This window comes from Pterocles gutturalis, unplaced genomic scaffold (genome assembly GCF_000699245.1).
Source record: "Pterocles gutturalis isolate BGI_N339 unplaced genomic scaffold, ASM69924v1 scaffold1386, whole genome shotgun sequence".
Taxonomy (NCBI): domain Eukaryota; kingdom Metazoa; phylum Chordata; class Aves; order Pterocliformes; family Pteroclidae; genus Pterocles; species Pterocles gutturalis.
In genome coordinates, this window is record NW_010102658.1 from 15,073 (window position 1) to 35,842 (window position 20,770).

A 20,770-nucleotide genomic window follows, 5' to 3' on the forward strand; every position below is an offset into this window, starting at 1 on the left:
GATGGTTTTCTAGAGCTCTTCTGTTATCTCCGAACTGCCAGCTGAAGTGTGAAAACTGTTCACAAGTTCACAGTTAAGGTACTACACTGAGACTCATTTCAGTTTGCAGCTTCAATGCAGAGGAAGAGGACGTAGAGACAAAGATCCCAGACACTGACTGTCTTTCACAAGAAACTTTAGCAGGTGCTTTTCTTCCATCAGCATCCGTAAATCTTTGTTTCTCTCCTATTCTTGCCCTTTGCCACAAAGTTGCAATGATACTGATGAAATAACATTACTCCAGACCTTCTTTCCCTTACCCAAGAAAGGCAGGGATCAGTCCCGAGGGTCTTTTGCCTTTGGCACCAAATATCTGCCATACGTGATCTCTCCAAGGACAGGGTTGAGGTGAGAAGGGAAAGTTGCATGAAGGCACCCTAAAAGTGTCCTCAGGAGGACAGAAGCCACCCATGCAACAGAACAGCAAAAGCTTGCTTGACCTTGATTTTAACACAGATCATGAAAACAGGGCCTCACCAACCTCTTAACTTTTATGATTTTAAGTTGGAGGTGTCAGAAAAGTTCCTGCGTGGGTACCTGGCCCTGTGCAGCCAGAAGTTTGAAGGATCAGGAGGAGAAGCTGCTGTGATGCTGCCTCTTCCCATGATGGCAAGTTGTGCTTCCTGTCACAAACTGTTTGACTGTTCACCCACTAGCAGGGAGCAACATTTAGGTTTAGGTTTGGAAAATAGGCAACTTTAACCCTTCCGATGGTGACATGAAATATATAAGCAAAGTCATGTTTTTCCACTAGCTGGGGCACAAAAGAACCTTTGTACTAAAGCTTGAGGTAGCAAATAAAGTACTGCTAAAATTGCAGTTCAAAACCCATTGATATTAGCTCATGTCCTATTTCTTTACAAGTTACTGGGAAGATGACTCTCTTGCATTTCAAACCAAAAGGAACATACTGAGAAGACTTTTACATATACCTGAGGCATGATCTTTTAAAAGCAAACTAAGTGGGAGGGGAGGGGGGGGTAAAGAGAAAAACAACCTTACCTGGGTAATAATTTTTTCCATTTGAGGCTGAGTCATATCTGGAATAGTGGTTTTAAGAAAATCAACAATGTTCTCAAAACTCTCACATCCCATTATAGATGTTTCTTGACTGCTAAGGAGGCTCAGTGCTACTTTAAATATGACTTCTGTTCCTTGAAGAAAAATAATGTCTAAAAAATAAAATCATTAAAATATATTGAAAACAAGAACTAAAGTAATTGGATAAATATATACATATATGCTGGACTGTTTTTAATCAACCATACTGCAGAATTATTCAGTTCAGGAGAAGTGCGATCAGTCTTATTTCACCATGAGGTTGAAGAATATAAAAGCATTTTCTGTCATCTTATAGATGTGGGAGCACTAAAAAAATATTGCATGCTTGTTATGTTTGTTATGATTATCTGCAATAAGCATTTCATTACTGTCTACTGGAGATTATAGACTGTTAACTGATTGCTAACTGTTTTTAAGTGCATCTATGACTGAAAAGCAATTGGGAAGCGGATCACAACAAAATACTGACATTTTACTGTTTTCTACAGGCAGAAGCGAGTCCTTAAAAATCAATCATATAGATTCCATAACCAATCATACCATTTTCAAAATCCATAGTGGTGATCACATTGGGTATAATTTAAGCTGCAAACCCTTACTTTGAGGTATAATTACGTGGATGTGAGGGGAAAGTCTGGGCTCTGCAGAAGTCCATAGACACAGACTGCACGGAACCTGGAACTTGATCACAGTAACTAGAAACTCTGTCTCGGTAGCAGGAGTGGACTTGCAGTTACAGAGATGAACACAGTACTTGAGCAGTTCAGATAAGCTTCCTGTGCTGTTGGTTCTGTCACACCACCAAGAGCAGGTCTACACAACTGAACAAATGCAACTTCAGATCCTGATACTGAGAGATCATCCCTGGCCCTCGTCCAGTACCACAGGGTAGCACTAGGACACTGGCGAGGCAACCATCTCATACACAGTTCCTAAAAGTCTCCCTTCTCAAGTCTATAATGCACATTCAAGCAGCACAAATTTAAGTATATGATTTGTGATGGGTAGACATTAACCATCTCTTCCTGATATGTGACAATGGCCCAGAAGACACTGAAGATGCAAAACTACATAGTCACTTTTGAGTTTTAAAATGTTCAGAGAAATGAACACTGGCCCTCTCCACCCCTAAAAAAAAAAACGCTTTCCAAATTCAAAGTCTACTGAAGACAAAAAAGAGAAGAACACTTTAGCCTTGAAAAACAAATCAAAAATTAAAAAAAATTAAACGCTTGAGTGTCCTGGAATTCAATAATGTCACTGGGAAGGAGATGTACCAATCATGTGAATATCACTGAAGAACAGGTACACCAATCATTTGTTCACCCAAAGAGCAGTCAGAAAGTTTACTGTAAAAGGAAAAAACCTCTGACATGAAGAAATCACTAGGTCAAAAAAAAAAAAAACAACCAAAAACCAACCAAAGCAACCCCTCTTCCCCCAAAACCACCATGCCAAACAAATTAAAAAGCTAACACACACCACTAATAAAACATGAGACAAAAGTCAGGTTGCATTTCTTCAGAAAAGACAAAAGGTGCCATATGAAAACAGAAAAATCAAATGTAAAAAAAAGTCCGATTTAAGAGGAAGTACATGACATATGCTCCTAGTTTCTTGGTGCATATCTGAGTGCAGGAAGTTTTACATTAATAAATTTTTTTAAAATGCTGTATTATTAGAGATTTGATTAAGATGGCTGTTCTTATTGACAAAAAAAGAATACAAAACAGAGTACTTGACATGCTGATACTGTAAGCATTACAAGGCACAATCAATATTTAAGCTTCTGTACTAGACGTTATCTGAAGAGCATATCATGGCAAAAAACATCTAAATGGAATAAGAGGCATACTAAGACTAGGAAACTGTTCAATATAGACATGAATAACTGAAACAGCCTTTAAGTTCAAGTTTTCCTGAATTTTTATGAGAAAGCACTTTAGAATAAGTCATTCAGAAACACCTTATTGAAAACCAATGCATTCTCTTTTCTCAATTTGCAAGTTCAACGAGATGAACTTTTCTACAGACACAGACTGAAGGCTTGATGCATAAAATACATTTGCAACAATAAACTTCCCGCTGTTCACACTTCAGAAGTCTCTTGGCTAGTAACAGCAGACATACTTAATTGCTCAAATATGATGTTTCAAATAATACATTTGCAGTTTTCTTCTTTGAAAAGTAGTTGACATCCCACCATGAAGAGTATTGCTACTTGCCACCCACAATAGTCACCCCAAATGCCCCTAGTATGTAGAAAAGCACTCCCCGAGAGTTTCAAAACACAATAGACAACACTGTTCTGTTTATTATTGCAATAGAATAAACTTTCTTACCAAATACTCTGGCTACAAATCCTAATGGAAACTGAGATGCGAACAGTGTAAGAAACCACGGTGCAGCATAAAGGCTGGGACTGATTTCATTTTCTTCAAGATGATTATACAGGTCTCTGTGATAATCATGAAGAAGCCTTGAGAGCTGATACATCTGAATCTACAGTGCATAAGGAGGATGGGGGGGAAGGAAGTAGAGAAAGAAAAGTTCAGCTTTACTCAGTTTTCCAAACCATTCACATTTCACTCGAGGGAAATTAACTCTAGGACAGATGGCACTGTAAAATGAAGCTTAATTGTTGCCTAGGGCCTCCGCTGATATCTACTCATGGATAAACAACCCACCCCTAATGAATTAAAACCAACACAGTAGTCAACAGCAAAGAACAGTTTGAACCTGACTGTTAATGAAGTAGCATTTTAGATTCACAGGCTTAAGCTAAGAAGATAATCTATTGATCTAACTTTATCAACAAACCAAAACTTTCAGTCTTGCAGCAATGAAAGTAAAAGCACCTTTTCCAAAATGCCAAAACTCGCCATTACAAAGCTGAACTATTTGTCTAAATTTACACACTTCAGCTTTCATTCTTTGACTCTTGGCCATATTTTTGCTGCATCTAAAACTCCTATGCTACAATCATCACTTCAGACAGCTTCAGTACCCACAGGGTCCATTAGATACAGTGGGTCAACAGAGGTGTACCACATACATGTTTCCCAGCACACCTCCCATGTGTCAGTGGTCCAGGAAATTTATGAAAACAGTGCTGCTATACAAGCTGTAAAAGGTTGCAAAGTGGTTAAAAGTTGCTATTCACTGATAAAAATAGCACCGTGTGGCAAATTATTTTCTTGCAATTTTGAGAGTTAATATTCCACAGTAAGTTGCTCATAGCACAGAGTGACGCTTCTCTCAAAAAACAGAAGATGAGAAGCAGATGTATACTGATTAGCTGTCAGGTTCAATTTTGCTGCCAATGGTGCCTTATGCTTAAGGTGAGTTCATTCCTCAATAAGAAAATGACTTTTTGGATCCATCTGCTTTCCTACTTTTAGTGGTCATAATTTTTTACTACCACAAACTGACTATCCTTGAAACCATCTCTCAGTCAGCAGCGTCCGCAAGCAGACAGATCACTTCTCATTCAGGCAAATTAGCTAAATTTGCGCATGCATTTGAGTCCTTGCTTTAATTGCCGAAGATCCTAATTAAGCACAATTTGGACAGTGTCGATACAAAACACATCTACATGGGAAATTTGAATAGTACCACAGAGGCAGTAAACCCATTGGAGGGGTTCATTATGAACTAAGGATCTAGACTACTACTTTTTCCAGACAACAATTAACAATATAAGTCATATAAGTTTTCATTACCCTATAGCAACATCCAACTTTTTTTTTTCTACAGGACAGAAGCTACTTCTGCATATAAGCTTACTTGTGTTTCACTACTGTAAAAGCTAAAGAATTTGCAAGTGCTCTACTCTTGTCAAAACCAAAACAAATGGTTAGGCTTTAGTGAGATCCTCTAAGTCATTTTCAATAGTCTAGTTTGTCTTAAGCAGACAAAACCTGTACTTTTGTCTAGAACAGGATAACTGCCTAGGAGCAAACTGTGGGGAAAGAGAGGTCCTTTCATTTAAAGGGTAAGCAGTACTACAGGCAATAAACCTTCTCAGACTTTAAAAGCATTCTTCCTAAGAGCATCTGCCGATGAAAGTTTCAGACTCATTTAAATCAAAAGGCGAAATTCTGGACATCTGAATGCTCTCAAACATTAGATATTATTGAAAGTCTACAAATGCAGTATAACATACACAAAAAGAGCATCTTCTTGGAAAAAAATCCCACAACCACACATTTATCAAACTTTGACCCCCACTAGTTCAAAACACATTGGGGGGGGCGGTGAGAACAGGACATGGAAGAAGTAGAACGATATTCTTTATGGCTGTTTGCCCTTAATTCATCAAAAAAACTTGTTATACTTACATCCACAATAAAACAATCCTCATTATTATTTTTAGAATAAGCACATAGAATTCTTTTAACTACAATATATTCTATTGTTCTGGACATTTGCCAAACAAGCACCTAAAGTGACCGGTCATGAAAAGTGAACTGAAACTCCCCCTTAAGTTTTTAAGTTTTTACTTAATTATAAGTGTTTACTGTGTAGGGAGCATGGAAAAAAAAAGTCCTTTGTATCTCCTCTTAATTTTCTCTTTCTCCACTGCGGATTACAAGCTTTCACTCAGCAGTGGTATATCCCTTTATAATATTAGGGGCTTATAGCATACAGTTACTTAAGTCAGTGGACAGTTGCACCTGAAGGTGAAAGATTCCTCAAACTTTAAACCCTGATATTTATACAGATCTGAAAGATTTTCTGCCTTCTTCCTAAGCAGCCTGGAGTATCTATAGATAGCTGCTAAAGACTAATATTGCAGAGCACGCATCATTTCATAGGCAAACTAAACTATTAAAAATTCATCTGTTTCCTCTCTGTGTTGGAGGTGGTGCGGTAGAGAATGATGAGAGATAAGAGGTGCAAATGATGAGCCTAGACAGAGCAGCCCAAGTACAAATGCCTGCGGAGAACATTGACTGGCCACTGGGTGTCACTGTTGGCTTGACTTGGAGCTACAAGAGAAAAATCTACATCTATACGCTTCTAGACTGAAGAAAAACAAAATCAAATGTATTTTTAAACTCCATCTATACAGATGCAAGCATATCGGGGTTTTGGCATAAGGAATAGAGAGTAGTGAGAAAAAGAAATGGAAGAGCAAAATAGCAGAGAAAGCAGAGTTTCCAAACAGGAGATGATGGGGACGTGTTACAGGAAAAGTCTGCAAGGTCTGAACTTCTCTGTTTGCAAATTCAGAGTCAGAGAGGGGTTTCACAATAATATTTGGATGCACCTCACAACCTCCAAAACAGCATAACAAGCTTCACAAAGCCCTGGAGAACATGAGCAACCTCTGAGAGCTCAAAAGACATTTAAAACTCTGTTTTGCTTTAGGAGGAGGACTGACTTACCTGTAGTGACATCATGTCTGGCCTGTACTGTTTACGGAAGCCAAGGTCATACATGAGGAATTTCAGCATTTCAAAGGCCTGTTCCTCACTCATATGTAGAAGCAGCACTCCAGCTACAAAGCTTATACCTTGACAATAACCCACTTCTTTGTCCAGCAAAGAGTATGCTTTCAGGAGATTAAAGAGCGATAGCTGTCCTGCTCCCAGGTGGGCGGAAAAGTAAGGATGTGTAGGATGATGCGAAGAGAGAAGAGTAGTTGATATTTAATTCTTCTTGTAAAAAAAAAAAAAAAAAAAAACCCAGATCCATCTGACAACCAGTACTTCTCTCTTCCCATAGACCTTCTCTCTTTGCTTTCATACGAAGGTTGACTTCAGTCAGATCAATCCATAATTTATCACCAATTTTAGACTGTATCCACTGAGTTCATTTCATATTCTCACCTACATAGAACCTGCAGAAGCAACTGCTTGATTTCTTTTCAGACAGATGTAGAAGAGCAGAAACACAAACAGTGTAACCTAAGAAATAATTTGCTTAAAGGATGCTAAGTGGCACACACAGAACATATCCTGACAACATAGAAAGTGGTCCTGATGCAACAGTATCTATATCCAGCAACAGCTTCCATTTTTAAAAACTGGTGTTTCCACTAAGACACATGAAACAAGTCAAAAAAATCTCCCAGCTACAAACAGACATACCTAGATCTACAAGGATGGCATGCTGTTGAGCAGTCAGTTGTTTCAGAAGTTCCTTGTAAGAGATGTCAGGAGGCTGCTGCTTGTTTGGCAGTCTGTGTCTGACTCGATGTTGCACAGCCAAAAACTGCCAAATTTCTCCCCGACGACTTTTTGGTACACCTGCAAGTCAGTCAAAAAACAAGAGGCCTAAGTAGGGGCATATTTTTAGTGCTGTAACACAAGTATTTGCTTTGTCATAATCTTGCCTGTCATAGTCTTTGCCAAACCACTCCGGAGGATCCCTTACAAACAGTCAGCTTCAGAAGTTGTCTGCTCTGCAGTGTATTCCCTCAGTAGCCACAGTTCAGTTTCACTAACTAAACATTAACTACAAACTTACAGTAATTACACTGAACAGTACACTGGGCAACTGAGGTACAGACATCATTTGTTTTGCCGCCTCTGAGCTGTTAGCCTCGAGCAGGAAAAAATACATGACTACACGCACAAGGCAGACTGGCCTGTTTAGAAAGGCTGAACTAAATTCACTGGTGTAAAATACAGGGAGATCCACCTTCTTTTCCCCTTCCCAAAGGGCTGCTCATGTCAGTCCATAGGCTTGGAACCTTACTGCCTTCTCAGTAAGCAAGTAAAATCAGAGCATCTGAAACTCAGAGTCAACTGGATAGGAGCCACATACCAGAAGTTAGCTGTTGAAGCTCCACAATCAATCTTTGATATAGTAATACATGGGCACAAGATGCTACTTTCAGGAGTACAGCTATACATGCTTCTGCATTGCTGACATTGTAAGCTGTAGACACAGCAGAACCCATTTTCTGTTTGGCAGCAGGAGGTGGGTGGATGCATTTCCAAAAATAAGGCAATTTTGTAATAATTTTGTACTACTGGAAAAAAGTGTACTGATGGCAGATTTCCTTTGGTATGAAAAGGCAAGAAGAAAAAATCTTCATATTTAATAGTTAAAAGCCATCCTTCACAAATACCTTCTTTCAAAGTGGAATGAATATCTTCCATGTCACATCGGATTTTGGCTCTGCAGTTTAGTAACTTCTTATCCCAAACATTTACAACGTCTTTCTGACATGTACCAACTTCATCATAGTCCAGTTTGACTTTTCTTGACTGGAGCTCATCTCTGCTTGCTAGAGCACAGACCAGAAAGGAAGAGCACACAGCAAACCAGAACATCAGAAAATTACAAGAAACATCAAATACACAAAACCTACTAAAGTTAAAAATACCTATCTGATAATCTGACTAAGGATAAATACATCTTCTACAATTCATCTGTTAATAGCTGATATGGGGCCAGTCTTTTGTCACAGGATGCTGCAGGTAACAATTTAACTTCTATTATTGGGGCATGAACATTAGTATAAGCAAACATTTTTTTAAGGCCTGGGGCACTCAACACAATCAACTTCACCACATGCGCTGCTTCTTTCAACTGCAAAAACACCCTTGAACATTTTTCTCTTGTTTATGTTGAACACTAGAATTGTTTTAGTATGGAAAGTCCCAAACATACAAATGTTTATACTAGAGATTTAGGCAAGCAAGCTAGGCAAGTCTTCTTAATTGAAGTTTGTCACAGTGGTCCCAGTTTTTACATGTCCCTTAAGAGAGTCATAAGAGCTCTTGGCACTGCTACCTGGCATCATCAGGCTGACTAGAAGTAAATAGAATGAACCAACATGAACCATATCCAGAAAGGTACATCTGTCCTGTATACTTAACAGATTTCCTGCATAGGACTACCTGCCACAAGATGTTTATTCCAGAGAACTCACTATTTCTGAAATAAAGCTGCAGAGTTAGTCTGGAACTTCATGGAGGAGCAGCTTTCATTTCCATTACTGGGAAATTAACTGTGGTTATTTTATTATACATGATACGCATGCAGAAAAACACTCCAATTCCTCATACTACTGGTATAAAAACTGGAATCAAGATCTGAATGTGTCTTAATTTACAGAGATAGGTTTAATTATCACTGGACTGAATTGTACACTTCACAACATGACCCTGAAAGCTACAATTATGTTTATCTCAAATTTGCCTTGATCCGTGTACAGTACTTGCTCCTTGCAGGAGACTCCTTCCTCTTACAGATGCACCTCTCCTCCCCACCGTCATCTCTAGGTGAAAGTAAACTCTCACTCAGGTTTTTATACAACCTGCAAAACAAGACAATCAGTTCCTTTGCCTAATCATCTCACTTTGAATACAGCCGATATTGGATGAATCCACAGGATCATTGCCTAGCCCACTCCAAAAATGTAGGTGACAAATTATTCCAAAAGCTGTGTTACACCTCTGAGACCATATCTATTCATACAGGGGGCCTTGCAAAAACAACTATTATGCAAAGTGCAGTACACTTCCATAAAAATGGGAATGTGATCTCACCACAGGAATTTGCAGTCCAATTGGGCCATTTTTAAATGTTATTCTATTGCTATATAATTTCATCTGAGAATGCCCACTTTCATAAGCAGAATATGACAGTTTCAAGACAACAGTAAATATTTCAGTGTGACAATACACTCCAGAACTAAGCACATGGGTTATCATTCACCGAACGGTACTTTGGCTTTGCAGTTAATGCTAGTGGAAGACAGCAAGCTTGCCTGTTGATCATACTTGCCCTACCTACTATGCCAACCTTGGTTGCTTGCAACCATCCAGGTTAACGTTCTTCCTAATCATTGCTAGGTGGCCTGCTGCTTTTTGTAGTTCTTATATTTCTATATGATCTACTAGAAAAAGTAGGTTTTAGCTGCTCAGAAAAAAAAATACGCAAGTTTGTGCAATTCACAGAACTTACCTTCTATAAAACAAAGAGCTAACAGTATTCAAGTCTCCTCGACAGCAGAAGGAACAGGAAAAAAGGTTCTATTAATATTTTGCAAATAAAAATCAAAAAACGTTAACTGAAAACCACTAAAAACAATTCCACAGCAATTCCAGTCTTAAACCAGTCATATACAGCTGAATAAACTCACAGCTATAAACCCAGCTTCAAGTAGAGAAATGGCTGCATTTCTGTTACTACATTTCTCGTAACTGATATTTGTATTTAATTCTAGGCTAGGATGCCAACCACTGCCTGAACCAGTGCTTGTTTGGAATGTATCAGCCCTGCATATGTCTTGTCCATAAAACGGCCCGTGTTACAGCAGCCCACAGGAAATAAGGCTAGAGACAGGTATTAAGACAGTTTACTTTTCACCCTCTGAAAATAAGATGATGAAATTTACCTAGCCAGAGCACCAGTGTCACTAGCAGCACTTATGAACCTGCATACAAGAATGAAGACATGCTCCTTGCAGCACAAACCAAGATGTTGACTGGCAGATGGGTGCCAATGTGGACTCTCCACTGCTGACACTCCTGTTTTCATCATGAATGATCAGGCAGGCAGAATTTATTTTCTACAGATCAGTTACAGAATGGAAATAACCTACAACTGAGTCTTAAGGGAACTGGACAGATTTAAGTTTTCAGTACTGCCAGCCATGCAGGGAAGATACAGAGAAGAGTTTGTTCCTCAGCAGCTCATCCTACCAGAGGGAATAACATGAAACTAGTCACTACAGCAGACATCCAGCTTCCCTACCCCACAACAGTAGACTGACCATTTGGCTAAAACAACAAAGATTTTGGCTGAAGTTAAAAGAGACTCCTCTAGATGTTTTCTATGAATGTAGGAGTTTCCACAGAAGTGTGTGTCAACAGGGAAACAAACTGTAGAGAGAGTGCACAGAGAAGTATGCTACATGTGTGGGAAATACATTAAAGGATGTACACTTGTAGGGACATGGAAAGATATCTATCCTGCTGTTTTTCTTTCCTCCCCCTGCCTTCTCAGTAAGGACCACTAAAGGAGGAAAAAGAGTTAACTGACCTTAACAAGATCATTATGTTTTTCTGAAGAATCAGACTACCATATAATGAGGTTATACACCACACAGGAGAAGGTAAGTGCAGCAATTGCAGAGAGGACATTTGAAATTTTCAACTTGCACTGAAAGCTATTTGTTTATTATACTGAAGAACTTCTATATGCTAACATAGACATTCCACCCTATCTTTTATTTGTCTGAGTTTTGTCCAGTCATAATAAAATATCTTAGCTGGCAGGTCAGGCAGTTGAGAAGCCAGCATGGCCAACTTCAGAATCCTCCGTAACAGCACTCAGTTTTCAGTGTACAGTGCTCATCTTCTGAAAAAAAAATAACTTTTTGACATACCTCAAGAGGCAGTTGCTCAAAAATCATATTTGGATTGAAATATAAATTACCACTGTAATGTGGTTAATGAAGGATAGAAAGCCTGAAGACAAACGCCATGCACTGCAAAGGACTGAAACAAGATAGAGAGGGCAATGTTTACCACACCTAAGTGTTCACACTGCATCCATTCTCCCGACTCCACGTTAGAATTCCTAGACTTGATCAGCTAGAACACAGAACAGCTAGCAACCTTTGTCTAACATGCACTAGAAAAGTTATCACTTTCTTCTTTAACTAAGGTGACTCATTCAGAGTAGACTGAGAACCCGGTAGACTGTGAGACAGGACTGGGCGAATGCGAATGTATTTCTTTCTAGCACTGTTAATCAAAAGTTACAGAACCACACCTCTGTCTGAGGTGCCCAACACCAGTACAGTTTTCAGCTTCAAGCAGCACAATTTGTAACAGTTTTTGGGAGTATTTCTAAATAGCTAACCTTCCAGCTTCTGGTTTTCTTTTTCCATTCGAAGTAACAGAATTTGTTGATGGATGGCTTTTCTCCACAGACTTTGTAGTTCTTCTGAGTTTTTCCTTTCTCCAGTTTTATCTGGACCATCCTCAATTTGCAATACTAGAACAAGAGGATCCTCCTCCAAGGGTGGAGCAAGAGGAGATAATGGCAACAATTCACTTCCATCATGACCATCTGCAAAGAATCAGAAAGCTATTAAAGGAAACTCAGATTGTTTGACATATCACAAAAATTTAAGTCACAGCAGAATAAAAATAGCTGTCTTCCACATTCAACAGTGAGGTGCTGATTCCCAAGACAGAGAAAATGCAGTTCAACAGTAGAAAATTATTTTTAAATAAAATATTTTATTTAAATTCAATAACATTATATTTACATTAAATAAAGCTAAATAAATGCTCACCCAGTATTTCAACCCTTTCCCCTGTTAGCTCCTTCTAGAGTTACAAGGAGACATTTATTCATTAAGTCTCCTTTATGGCTGAGCTTGTTTACTACTGTGATTTACCCCAGGCTCTATACTTAAAGCAACTTTTTCTATCTGCTAAGCTGAACTATAGGCAGTGCTATAGCACTTCATGGTCACTAAATACAGAGTTTGTCATTTAGCTATGGTTGTGAATTCTGCCAACAGGACTATTATCAACATAGCAGGACTTCACATATTTCAGAGGTTTCTACCTTAAATGACTCGAACCTGTAAGAATTATTAGCACACTCAACAGGTGCTGTGTGCAGTATACTGCAACACTGCTATTATATAAGCAGGCTAGAGTAAAAAATTGCTGTTACAGAGGATATCTTTGTCAGCAAGAGGCAGTTCATTGTTTCCTTGCTAACACTGCAGCCACAGCAGATTGCAATTAATTTGATTTTGATGACAGAATCCTCTGTCCAAAGCAACAAAGACCTAAAGCCAACTGAGCACAACTGATCTCTAGTGAGGTCCCAGCAAGAATACTGTAGCAAGCTGACTCCCTTCTCCCATTCCCATTTTCACATGTTGCAGTTCACTGTAGTAATAACTATTCAGTAATAACTGCTTGTTTATTTTCTTTAAAAGCACACACAGACCTGGATGCTGCATCTTGGAAGGAGATTTATTCATAGGTGAAGCTACCTGCAGGAATATTCTCCGCCGCCAGGAGATGCGGCGAGGTGTAAGCGTGGCCCCCACAACATTTATAGATTCACTGCTGCAGACAGTTGATGTTCTTTTCTTTCCCTCTCCATCACTGAAGGAAAGAAAAAGCAGATGGTGAGATGAAAGTCAGTCATCTTTGGAGGGGAGAAAAAAAACAAACCCATCTTTATTAAGCCTGTCTAACATACAGCCAAACCTGCAGGAGCATTTGCTGGGAAGCTTTCGAAGGCAAAGCATGCTGTGTGTGAGCTTCACCTTGAATACAGAAGTGCCCAATTGTTTTCATGTAACACAGTGATATTAAGTTTGAACTATATACTGCTAGGAAGAATTCATAGCATTCTCACAGGGCTCAGCTGGAAGATCAGAATAAAAGCTAAACTTTCTGAAAAGCTAAGAGAAAAACATGGTAATGTTTAGCCTCCAAAACAGACAGCAATGGGTTTTGTTTTGCCATACATTAGTCTTACAGGAGCAATCTGATGTAATACCCTTAAAAACATAGATGCTGGTTTACCACACCACAATACTCCATGTAGTGTCATTTTAAATGACATGATGAGCTCACAGGTGAATATTTCATCGGAGGCAATGTTCTGGCCTTCTCATGCAGCCTATTTCCTGTGCTTCAAGAAGCAGACACTTCACTTGCACAAATGCGCCAAATGCCCTCATATTTCATCAGCATCTCCAGCTGAAGGAGCAGAGCCTTGCCAAACAGAAGGCAGGTTCAGTTCCTATCACCATGACCTGAAAGGAGTTGATCTCCTCCCCAGTTACCATGTATAAATATATTTACACAGTATTTTTAATATCAGTGTATGTTGCTGGAAGAGGCAAGGAGAGGATACAAGGAAGCTTTGCTTGGAGGTCCATGTTAAGCGGACACCAAGCACACCTCTCTACTGACTACTGACAGGAGAAAGGACATTTAGCTTTCATAAGTACTTGAGCCACCTTCAGAAAAAAATCAGCATTTTGCATTTGCGGTAGTAAAGTAGGTGCACAGATCTCATATAGCAATAGGTACATTGATTATCATCTGCCACAAATCCTGTGTCAACAGCTTCATCTTCATCACAGGGAAAACTGCTACATCAACACAGCAGTAGATACACTCAAACCTTCATCCTGTGAAGGACTTCCTGTGCTACAGGCCCTTAAAAAGAGTTAGATGAAAGGAAAGCCCAGCACATTATGTGTTTAGTGGTAAGTTAGTTGCAGATAAAATCACAATTTGCCAGCTGCAGTCCATCTCTCCACATCTGGCTTGTGCAAAAGAAGAAATCTGCAAGGGAGGCAGACTATGTCTTAGTGAAATTTCAGCTATATCACTCTACTAACTACACCATCTCCATCAGCGCTTTTCCTATCAAATACTCTGTGCCAAATGATAATCCTCCAAGCTAGAACTGGCCTTTTCAGTGATCAAAACTGTCCCTGTGCTAATGATCTACAACAGCTCCCTGACATCTGTAAGCCTCAATGAGCAAACTGGACTCACTATTATACACAGGTATCAGACCCTGCTTCCATATCCTGCCAGAGAAATAATTGTGTCTTCAAGCTCACTTACCCAGCACCAGGCATCACCCCTGCACTCCTCTAAGAACTGTGCTATGGGCTGGGAGCCCTGGATAACAGTCTGAACTATTCTTTACTCCTTCTACAGTGCCTCAGTTCCCTATGCATCATACTATTAGTAGGTGCTCTCAGCAAAGCCCCATGTTTCAATAACCAAAACAGCAACAGACTGCCCTGTGACAATCTTCTTGGCTACCTCTTGCACAGTCTTTGGTGATGGGGTAACCACTGTTCGTGTTAGCTAAACAAAAGACTACAAAACTAATTTTGAATCTAGAGGTGCTGTTTCCTGAAAGTATTTCAGTCCAACAACTCTTGGAAACAAAGGATTGAGTTTGGATATATTAATCATTGTAACTCATGTTTCTATAAATAACTGTGACAAAACTACTTCTCTCTATTTCAAGTCTTGCATATCATATGTTAGAACACAAACTTAGTCATGCCAGGGCTTACTAAATAGAAGCTACACAACAAGGGAATGAAAACTTCCTTTTAACTGCTATGTACAAAGATCTGCATTCAGCTACTGGGCTGCTAAACATGTAGACAGTCTTAGGAATAGCGTCCAATTTACAGGAGTAAAATTTACAGGAAAGTCAGAATAAGAAAGTGGCTACTTTAGGGTATGAAACCAAGCTGTTTACATTATTTGAGTCACAGAGTTTATGGTGGGATGGATTAGTCACACGTGCTACCTGGTGAAGTGTGCAAATCATACAATTCTGAGGACTTGTATTTCTGTTGTTACACCCTCCCAAAATTCCCCTGACATTTTAAGCAACTAACATAAATCACCTCCTCTTTCAAAGAGCTGTCTGATGAGTGATTTCAGAAAAGCTTTTGAAAGTTTTGTGCGCACACCTTGCCATATTCAATGGAAGGCAAGGGCACCTGTGAAAACACCAGGAGTTAGAAAAGGGAGGCTACAAAGAGAGCAAAGAAAGCTTCGTCATTTCAAGTTGGACAGACAAGTCCTAGCTTAACATCAGATCTGAAGGTGTGAAACAATACCCTACAGAGTAAAAGGAGGAAGAAGTCAGACTAAAATGGTAGTGCTGCGTATGCTGTGATGAAATGCTTCAGAAAGTTTGTGCAAAAACCAGATGACTTAACTGAATCACCTATTCCCCACCTTCAAACAGGAGTAGCATAATACTCACTTCCTAGACTTTACCATCTCTCATACCTAAACTTAATTGGCTGTCTTTGCTCTTGGGTCATATTTGCAAGATTACTTCAGGTTCTAGGGTAGCCACGGATTTTAACAGCCAGGCAGGTAGGTGCTCTGCTCAGACAGTCCAGCAACACCTTATACAGTTCCTCTAAACAGGGTGGGGATAAAGAAAAAAAAAAGTGTATCTGACCATTAGCTATCCGCTCCCAGCAAAATGAAGAGGTTTATTAATGTCAGCAGAGAGACTAAGAGCAAAAGCAGCTCCAGAAAACAACAACAACTTCTTAAATGGAGTTCACTCACTGCTACTGAAAAGCAGGGCAGAGTTTTCACTACCTCTCAACCTGAGGAAACCGACACTTTAACAACTTTCCTGTCAGGGCACTGATACCAAACCTTAAACACTCACAGAAAAAATTCTTAAGAATTATTAAAAAATAATGCCCTGTTCTGACATCATAAACTCAATAAATTTATAACTGCTCTATAAACTATGGATTATAGCGCCTAGACACTGGGGCAAGGTAGGGGATGAATACTTCTTGGGTAATACAGTGACATTGACACCAAGTAGAAAAAAAATAAATAACTACTTTCCTCAAGTTCCTGTCCTGCTGCAACTTGCCAACAACTGAGCAAGCTGAAATGCACCAGAGTCAATGCACTGCAAATTAAGAGATGGCAGTACACAAAATCTTAACAAACTACGGAAAAGATATTTAAGAACTGAACTGCAAACTAGGACATGAATGCAATAACTAATTTTTTATTATTATTTATTTATTCAGAGAAAATGACAACTAGATTATAGTACAGCTTCTACATCAGAACTTGGTAAAACAAATATACGAAAGGGCAAAACCAAATAGTTGAATAGAGAAAATCCACAAAATGAGTATTTCCAATTAATTTTACTTACTCTTCACGTTCTAATCACTTAATATACCTTCCATGCAGCTCTGGAAAACTGTACCAATGTAACACTCCATATTTACAAGAAATGCATTACAGTTCAGTTTGAAGAATAATGGCTCTCTATAAGGCTACTTAGCCTATGCTCCTGACCCAATACAGAAACTAAAATGCATTCATCAGCATTTACCTAACAAAAAGTGAAAAGCTACAAATTTGGTATAATGCCCTGAGTATTTCAGTACTTTCATCCTTAAGCTGTTACAAGCGATAGCCCAAGTACTCAAGAGTAGAGAGTACTGATCATCTAAGCTTTTTATCTCAGGTTCAGTTTCACCAAAGCATCATCCCATTCACTCTCTCTCAGATAATGCATCGCATGAAGATAAGACAGAGAGTTTAGGAAAAAGAAGAAGAAAAAAAAGAAAAAAGAAACTCCCAAAACTTGATCAGATTACAAGCATGCTTATTGCTTCATTTCAATTACCCAAATCTCCTCCCAAAATTGTTATTTAAAATGCTCCCAAAGACTGATATTCAAAAAACACCACAAGGCTACCCCACTTCTTGTGAACTTATTACATAATACTTATCTGAATTATTTTGCCCTTGAATCCATGCAAGCCAACTGACTTGAGAATAAATACTGTTGCTGCTCATGCCAAGGTCTGCATTTTTCCCCAGTTTGCTTTCATTTCAACTTCTTCTCTTGATTGCTCTAAGTAGCAATTTAATCAACTCAACGTATTTTGCAATTTGGAGGCTAAGACAGTATAAAATCCCCCAGATCAAGTCAAGAAAGACAGCTAATATTTCAGCTCCCAGGACTTAAGCTGGCAGAAGCCTATATGTGAGCCTAATACATGAAGTATTCCTCCCCTCCAGGAGGAGGAAAAACTATTTCCGATTGGTTTATACCTCTCTATTGGTTCTCACTGGTGTCATGTATTTTTATTCTGAATAATTACTTTCTGCTACTCTGTTTAAAGAACATGCTCAAGTATTTTACTTTATGCATAGGAAATGAATCTGTATTTAAAAAGCAGTATGTTCAAACTCAAGTGGCAATAAGTCAGCTTAAATCATCTTTGCATAACAATGCAATAAACAGAGACAGTTTGGGCTAGTCAAACATGTGCTGAAGGTTGTCCCATTTTTAAAAGTGCTGCTTTTATTTTTATATTAAAAAACAAACAGATTCTTCCAATGGCCTAGCTTGCAGGAGTAGCTGTTGAATAAAAGCCAGAAATTCCAGAAATTATAGAAATTCAAGTTTAAAAACAGATTATACTCTCAAATTGTTGTTTACCTCCCTGTAGGCGGGATATTTTTTTTTAATCCTTATGTGTGCTTGTGTTCAACATTAAGCACTGCAGAACACACCCTCGACCTCACTCTAGAGAAATGAATTGACAGTGTAGTGAAAACATTCTGAATACACCTATTAATATTGTGCTGATGCCCAACTTTACTATACTGTTCACTCCTTAAAGCAGAAAACATTTTGATATTTTCTCTCTTCCACATAAAGCAATCCAGTAGCGATGATTAGAACTAAACTGCAAAAAGCTCATCCTCCCCACAAACATTGGGAAAAATATGTCTTTCACCACAGTGAACTTATTTGGAGAATATTTTTTTTCTCTTGTCTTCAGATATCTTCAACATAGCCATTTAAATCCTAGCAAGTCAACTGGGACTTGCTTTTTAATAAAGGTCAAGACACTTTTAGGGCATGATTCATGCCTTCTAAATGAGTATGTTCCCACTGACAGGGACAACTGGCTGTATGAGTGTGCAGGAAGGAAGGTAGATAAATAGGCAGGATCAGCTCTGTAAATGTCAGAATATTAAAGGCAATCACATTAGGATGAGAGCAACTGTGCCACCGAAACACCAACTTCTCTCCATTGATTAGCTGAGATGAAGATGTCTACAATGAGGTGAGAGCCACTGTACCATGTAAGTCCAACTTGCTAGTACCAGTTTCTGAGTGTGACCACATGCCAAGTGTCATGGATCAGAATCACCTTCCATACAGCGGCCAATACTTAAAGAAACATACATAATAAACAAAGTTGCTTTTTAACACAGATCCCCATCTGACCCTGGTTTGGTGTTGTTTGCATAGGCCCATTTGACTGCTACAAATCAAACATCTTTCTAAAATGAATTCCAACTGAAACTGGCTCTACATTGAAGTTCATCAGAACACCAAGAAAAGCTGCCTGTTGCATCATGTGTAATCTCAAAGCTGTATGATACAGGAGGTCAGACCAGAAAGAATTTTTCTCTAGTTCAACGTGGCTAGGACACATTTCATGAATGCATAGTAACACTGATTTTTCTTAGAATGGAAAACACACTGACGTTTTAATTAGGGTTCCTAACAGTTAAACAGCTTACAGTCTTCAGATTGTAAAGGACTGTGACATTGCGCTCAATTCCGACTTAGCATACACTCACGAAAATGCTAAGAACACCTCATGTTGAGCCTACACGGGTTAGAAGATGGTCCTCTCTGTAAAATAGCAAGAGGAAAAAACAAACACACACAACAAAAAAAAACACAAGAAAAACACACCATAAAAGATTAGAACTTCCTCTCATTCATAAACTTGATGACACAACACACATTCACAAGCAAAATCAGGTAAAGTTTAGAGTTTCAGCCACCATCAGGTGGCCAATATACTTCATTCTCCATTAGCCAGTTCAAGTGATTACTTCAGTCCCTCTTATCACATCAGCATTATTCATTCAGCACTTCTTTCTTACTATACTTGTTGAATTAATTTCATGAACCCTACTAGATGCCAATACTTCACCCTTGCTACTGCAACTTCCTTACCATGACAGTTCAGGCCCAGTTGCTCCCAGCAAGACCTATAGCTAATGAGATTCCATTTTTGTACAAACTCAAGATTAAGTGGTATCAGAAACCTGCATGCTACGAAATCTAAGTAGAAACAGGGTGGTCTTCTGGGAATTACTCTTAATTTTAAGATCTTCCCACCTTACAGTTCAAGCTCCATTATAACCGAACACAGTAACTTGACTAGAGTGCATAACCAAATCCAGAAAGAGTAGTATCTTGGATGTTTCAGCTTGGAATCAGCAGGCATCAAAGAACAGTTTTAGTACAATACTCAATACCTACATTGCCCAAATCCAGAAAGCTAGGTTTAATGGGATCCAGCAGCCTGTACAAACTGACCTGGGCGTCAGTTCAGCTTGGACCAAGTCTGCTAACTGAAGGGAACACAGAAACAGAAAGAAGAGGTAGTCTGTAAGAGACAGGTTATTTTTTTGCCATTTGTCTGCACACTCACCAGTTTCTTTAATTTCAGCTTTAATAATTCAGCTGCTACTTAGTCTAGTGTTACTGCAGTATAGTAGGGAATGGAAAATCTAGGCCTCTAATTCACTTACAAACTATTACTGGTGTTATGGGTTTTGTCTGGCGGCAAGGGAGGTGTTAAAGTGGTGGCTCTGAGTCACCCTTCCCCCCAAGCGTTTGGTAACAGGGTGAAGTGGGGGAAGGGCACTATCACGTGGCCTTTTGTAAGAAGCTGCTTGCCCATCTTCAGAGTGGACCCACCCCAAGCCAGGGCTGAGCCAATCGACGCCTCTGTGAATAACATACTTAAGGGGGGGGCACAGAACAATGGCTTGGCGGCGTGGCCCTGACCAGGGCATGGCTCAGGTCCGGCCGCCCAGCCGCCTGGCTCGGCTTCTGCTAACGATCTGCCATAGCCCAGCCTCTGCCATGGCTCACCGGGGAGCCCTTCTTCCTTTTCTCCGCCATCGAAGGTCTTCATCAGCTCCTGGGAAGTGGGATCTGAGAGATGATGGAACCGCATGGCACTTCGGTCACCGAGAGAGAGCGCACGTGCTTCTCCGTCACTTTCCCTTGCCATGTGGTGAGTCGGGGGAGTCGCCGGGGGACAGAAGCCCCCTTGGAAGCAGCCGTGGAGGCCCCCACA

The 20,770-nt window shown here is 39.5% G+C and overlaps 1 protein-coding gene across 1 annotated transcript in view; it reads right to left on the reverse strand.

Annotated features, from left to right (window-relative positions):
• The window catches only part of TBC1D4 (TBC1 domain family, member 4), a gene marked incomplete at its 5' end in the record, with an annotated part of 33,523 nt that overhangs the window by 3,656 nt on the left and 9,097 nt on the right, over positions 1-20,770 (reverse strand). The window contains 8 exons of the mRNA XM_010086352.1: positions 1,042-1,211; positions 3,444-3,603; positions 6,492-6,729; positions 7,190-7,355; positions 8,183-8,341; positions 10,432-10,434; positions 11,932-12,141; positions 13,042-13,202. Of these exons, the coding sequence (XP_010084654.1) occupies positions 1,042-1,211; positions 3,444-3,603; positions 6,492-6,729; positions 7,190-7,355; positions 8,183-8,341; positions 10,432-10,434; positions 11,932-12,141; positions 13,042-13,202 (1,267 nt within the window). The remainder of the gene's footprint in view (positions 1-1,041; positions 1,212-3,443; positions 3,604-6,491; positions 6,730-7,189; positions 7,356-8,182; positions 8,342-10,431; positions 10,435-11,931; positions 12,142-13,041; positions 13,203-20,770) is intronic.